Below are 6,000 nucleotides of genomic sequence, written 5' to 3'. Positions count from 1 at the left end.
TCAGTTACTGCATATAGTTTCTTCATTCATCAGATGTGTAAGGGAAGCACCATTAAGGTCTCAGTTTTCTTCATGAATTGATGTTCTTAGTCCTTAATGCATTGACTGTTCACAGTTTCTACAAGATGAATTTACAGTCTGAGGTCCTATAAAACCCATCATACCGTTGTTTAATCCACAGCTTTAATCTGTTACTGTTAACTCACTTCCCACATAGAGACAACCTACTTAGTTACCACTTGGACAACATACCAGCTCATAAAGCTACCCAAAGCTGGTAACATTACACAAAGGAGAATGCGGACTGGAAAACAGCACTTCCTTCTCTAAACAGTGGTGTGATTTAATGGGCAACTGCAATAACACTCATCTTTGTTGCTCCACTATTGTTTGTACCACTCTAAATGGTAGCACAGAATAGGGCACCTTTAACTTCTCAGCGTGTAGATCAAACCTCCACAGTTCAGAATGTTGACTGTGGCTATGGCTGTTCTTGCAAAAGCCCCTTGTGTTGACACACAAAGTAATGACAGAATTATTAAACAGATCCATTAAACAGAGGACTATTAAGTTGCCCAACCCTCTGAGCAATCAACTTGTCACAGCCTCCAAGCAGCTACACTGGATATATTTGGGGTTATGCCTAGGTATGAAATGTTGCAGCATTTAGGTCCAGACCAATGAAGCAAAATGTTCTACTTAAGTTTTCCACACTTGACTTGGATTTACTGGGCCACTCAGGACTCATTAAAGTAAACATACTCCTCAGTCAAGGAGTTTCAGATCAGGAGGTTTCCATTTCAGTCCCATTTCATCAGGGTCCTTCAAGCATGTGAGTTACTGGATTGAGGCATTGGCAAAAGGCACCTGCAGACACTGTGCTCCATGTCTGTGGGAAGGCACAGGCTCAAAGGTGTGTCCAGTTCTCAGGTTCTTTGTCACAGATTGAGTCACTCGGGTTTTCCCCACATGTGGCTTCACATTTTCCGTTATGTTACATAGGACAGCTCAGCACGTGAAGGAGAGTGGAAAGTGCTCTGCTTGGTTCCAGCACTGTGGGCATGCAGTGCAGGGGAGGGAGTGGGACTCAGGAAACCATCTACCACCACATACTTGACACTGCATCGCAGCCATGTGGCAACACTCCCTCAGGATCCTGCATCACAGCATCAGCACTGTGTGACCTCTCATAAATTAGGAAGGTCAAGCTTAAGAGTAAGGTGAGAAGTGCATGAAAGCTCAGCCAACATTTGCACTGGGCTGCAATGTTATCCTCAAACACACTGACAGTGATTTATAGCACTAGCATTTTTCTGCCTAATGAAAAGACGACATTTTGCTCTCAGTAAGACTAATCTATACTGAATGTTAATTACCCTGACTTCAGTGATGCCCAGACACAATTTCCTGTAATGTCTCTACCTCTTACTGATGATGGGGGAGTACTGTTATATAAGCATTGCATCACAGCCGTGGGCTGCATGTATGTGAGCTGGAGGAACACAGGGCAAAGGCAATGTGGGCTGAAAGGAGATTCTTATTTACAGAAGTTATAATCAATATCTGTCCTGGAAGATAAGTAGGCGGGAATAGAAAAACAGTTGTATCAGATGCTGGAAGGAGTTGCATTTCTAAGTGAAAATATTTTTTTAAAACCATAGAAGCACATTTTGTGTTTGTGAGACACTAACCCTCAGAGACTGCCAAGGTTACTCAAAGACTGAGCCAACAGCCATGTAAGCAGGACCTGCACTGAGATAATCTAGCATACTGCAACTTCTCCAAATCTGGTTCTCATTGATTGTCAGCATTCTTTATTTGTTTACACCAGTTTTTCCACTTTTAACTCATTCTCTGGTTATCATTCCTCACCTCTGGACTCCGAACACCAACCCCTCAAGACGTGGGTTTTTCCTTGGTATTTACATTCCATTTCTGCTTGTTTCTTTCCCAGTGGTCACACTGTTTGTACATCAGGCTCTTGGTCCATCATTGCAAGAAAACTGTCTGAAGATTGAAGACACTCCAGCACAAGGTTTCAGCATTCCCAGAATTGTGTATGACAATTATAAATCGTGAGCAATATATTTCAGCTGTGCTTATCCACATCTGGCCACTTTGTGTCTTCTGGCAGGCAAATTAAGTATAATCCTAATTGTACACATGTGTTATCACCCTCTGTCCCTGATCCTCGTAAGACAAGGAATCTGTTACAGCTCCTAATTGAAATGCCGGGATTTTCTAGACCTTGCTGTAGGACAAATGTAATGCATGCCTGAAAGAACAAACAGCACTATAGCAACAGCGCTGATCTTATCACTGATATTTTAATGTTGTCCTTCTTGCTAAAATCTGTGTGGTTTCTGTAGGGATTCCTCAACTTCAAAATACGGTCCCTACCTTCCTGTCCTTCTCATCAGCCCCATGCTAGGCTAAACAAGTAAGGAATGCTCCCAAACCCAAGCCTTTCACTGGGACATCTATAGGTAAGCTAGCTGTAGGTTAAAGCTTCCAAGGATATTTATTTATTTATGCATGAACTCATGTGTCACATTCTTGCACTTTATGGTGCACTCACAGGAATGTTTATAAAACTGCAGCACAGAGGCAAAACAAGGAGATTGTGCTCGAGAGAGGAGGAAAAGGAGAAACAGGGAAGGGTACTGGATAGATAATGAGCACTCATTTCTGCAAAGGTTTTTTTCCAACCAGGTTACAAGCGAAGAAAATCATAGAATCATAGAATCTTCTGAGTTGGAAGGGGCCCACAAGCATCACTGAAGTCCAACTCCTGTGTCTGCACAGGACCATCCCAAGAATCACACCATGTGCCTGAGAGTGTTGTCCAAACAACTCTTGAACTCTGTCAGGCTTGATGCTGTGACCACGTCCCTGGGAAGCCTGTGCTCAACCACCTTCTGGATGAAGAACCTAATTCTAGTATCTAACCTAAAACTACCCTGATACAGCTTCATGCCATTCCCTCAGGTTCTGTCACTTTTTACCAGAGTGAAAGAGATCAGTACGTGCCCACTCAATTCCCCTCATAAGGAAGCTGTAGACTGCTATGAGGTCATCCCTCAAGTCTCCTTGTCTCCAGGCTGAACAAGCCAAGTGACCTCAGGTGCTTTTCATATGGGTTCCCCTCTAGGCCCTTTACCATTATGTCAGTAAATCACCAGCATTACAGTAAATGCCAAAGGCTCCCGAGTCTAGAGGGAGAAGCATCCAAGTCAGCAGTCTGATTTGTAATCCTTCAGTTACCCTGCTTTTATGTTGTGACTTACGTCCTAAAACTCACTGGATGGCTGGACACAAAGAGTGGTGGTGAGCAGTTATATCCAGCTGACAGCTGGTCACAAGGTGTTCCCCAGGGCCCAGTACTACACCAGTTCTGTTTAATGTCTTTATCAATGACCTGGATAAGGCGATTGAGTGACCCCTCAGCAAGTTTGAAGTCAACACCAAATGGAGTGGGAGTGTTGATCTGATGGAAGGTAGGAAGGCTCTGCAGAGGGATCTGGACAGGCTGGATAGAAGGGCTGAAGCCAATTGTATGAGGTTCAATAAGGCCAAGTGCTGGGTCTTATATTTGGATCACAACCCCATGTGGTGCTACACGCTGGGGGCAGAGTGGCTGGGAAGCTGCCTAATGGAAAAGGAGCTGGGGGTGCTGGTCAACAGCCAGAGGGTTCTGGACAGGCTGGATAGAGGGGCTGAAGCCAATTGTATGAGGTTCAATAAGGCCAAGTGCTGGGTCTTATATTTGGATCACAACCCCATGTGGTGCTACACGCTGGGGGCAGAGTGGCTGGGAAGCTGCCTAATGGAAAAGGAGCTGGGGGTGCTGGTCAACAGCAGCTAAACATGAGCCAGTAGTGTGCCCATGTGGCCAAGAAGGCTAATGGCATCCTGCTCTGTATCAGCAAGAGTGTGGCCAGCTGTGATTGTCCTCCTGTACTTGGCACTCGTGAGGCCACACACCTCAAATCCTGTGTTCAGTTTTGAGCCCCTCACTACAAGACAGACATTGAGGTGCTGGGGTTCATCCAGAGAAGGATAACTGAGCTGTTGAAGGGGCTGGTGCACAAATCTTATGATAAGCAGCTGAGGGAGCTGTGGTTGGTTAGCCTGGAGAAAAGGAGGCTCAGGAGGGACCTTACCACTCTCTATAGTCACCTGAGAGGAGCCTGTAGTGAGGTGTGGATTAGTCTCTTCTCCCAGGCGGGTTTAGTTTAGTAGTGGATTTGGCAGTGCTGAGTTAATGGTTGGACTTCATCTTACAGGTCTTTCCCAACCTAAATGATTCTGTGATTCTATTTTAGTTCTTCTACCTGGAGTCAAAATGTACCTATGAAAAGTCAGGTAGACACAGTCAGTCAGTCCTAAATGCAGTAATTCATTCACAGAGTGGGACCCCAAGCATGGAATAGCTCACACCAAACCTGGGGCAGTGCTGAGTTAATGGTTGGACTTCATCTTACAGGTCTTTCCCAACCTAAATGATTCTGTGATTCTATTTTAGTTCTTCTACCTGGAGTCAAAATGTACCTATGAAAAGTCAGGTAGACACAGTCAGTCAGTCCTAAATGCAGTAATTCATTCACAGAGTGGGACCCCAAGCATGGAATAGCTCACACCAAACCTGGAAATATGTTGTGCTGTGTGTCTAGCACAGCTCCTCTTTACCTGTAGTTACAGGTACCTCTTTTTCCATCACTGAAAACTCAATGTGAAGTATGCCAATATTACCTAGTTTAAGCCTCTCTCTTGCAATTTCCCACTTGCTGGCATCATAAGGCAGACGTTCACACTGCTCATCTAAGGGGACTTCATCAGGATCCATTATGATTGACAGGTAATGGTTTGTCTTCGTTTCAGAGGAATAAGGCTAGAAAACAAAGAATATTGCAAAATGAAAATGAGGATAAGGGTATGTGTCAGCATCTTCTTGTTTGGCTCAAAGGCCCCAAGTTAATTCTATTCACAGGGCTGTGTTTCACAGCACAATAGATGGTTTGGTTAAGCTCCGGTTGGCTTTTCTATTTATTGCAAGACTTTTTATAAAAATGAAACTTCTTCCTCTAGCTTTCTTCCTATGTGACATACCAGTTTCTTCAATGAAATCCATGTGGATCTGTATTGACATATGGTGTTAGGAAACAGGCCCTCTGCACAGTCAAGAGAAATATTTTCGGCAAGTGACTAAACATTAATGATAAAAATAACTTTCCTTCATGATTGTGCAAAGCAAGAAGTGTCCATATGCAACAGATGGAGTTCAATTGCAAGTGTTTATTTTTTCCATACACCCGGCAAACATACGTCATATGTGGTTAGAAGTTGTGCAAGACTAGTTGTCAGAAGATGAGACATCATACGTGCATGAAACTCCTTACAAATTTTCAGCATTTTTTTATTTCTCTGGTATAATTTCTGAAAAATTGACTCAAATTATTTGAATTTAGAGGAATTTGTAAACAGCCAGACTCAAACACATAGTATAAAACATACAATTTCAAGTTAATTTGACAGTTCAGTTTCTGTTGAGCAAATGGATTATCCACTTCACATGAGAAATGTCAGGAAAGATGAACCTGATCTCAAAGTTTTCTGCAGTCCATCCATTTTGAAACATATTTTCCTTCAAAGAGCGCCTAGATTGCCATTTCAATCCACTAGACTTATTCTTGACACAGGAGTATTTATATTTCTATAGAAAGGTCTAGTGTTTGCCATAATTTCCTGGCTATTAGTTGGAATTTATGGAAAATCTGCTGAACTGAACCTAAATTTGCTGCTTTTCCTAAACTGATGGAAACAGCACATGGGTACAGACATAAACACACAGATATATCCACATATTCTTTTGGGTTTATTGCTTTAACTGCCTCCTGTGACTTTCAATTTTCCTTCTCTACAATTTGGCAATATGTCTCTAATACATGCATTTCCAGATATTTGTTTGAGAAGGATGTTACTAGCTGTGCATGCCTTGAT

General features: G+C 43.0%; 1 protein-coding gene across 1 annotated transcript in view; it reads right to left on the bottom strand.

Annotated features, from left to right (window-relative positions):
* Positions 1-4,689: 4,689 nt before the first annotated feature.
* The window catches only part of LOC103802422 (vascular endothelial growth factor receptor 1-like), a gene marked incomplete at its 3' end in the record, with an annotated part of 70,812 nt that continues 69,501 nt past the window's right edge, over positions 4,690-6,000 (bottom strand). Inside the window, exon 16 of the mRNA XM_009074892.1 lies at positions 4,690-4,891. Within this exon, the coding sequence (XP_009073140.1) occupies positions 4,690-4,891 (202 nt within the window). The remainder of the gene's footprint in view (positions 4,892-6,000) is intronic.

The sequence above is a fragment of the Acanthisitta chloris genome, unplaced genomic scaffold, assembly GCF_000695815.1.
Source record: "Acanthisitta chloris isolate BGI_N310 unplaced genomic scaffold, ASM69581v1 scaffold15185, whole genome shotgun sequence".
NCBI lineage: Eukaryota > Metazoa > Chordata > Aves > Passeriformes > Acanthisittidae > Acanthisitta > Acanthisitta chloris.
Note: the sequence above shows the minus strand (reverse complement) of the source record. Positions and strands in the feature narration are given on the sequence as shown.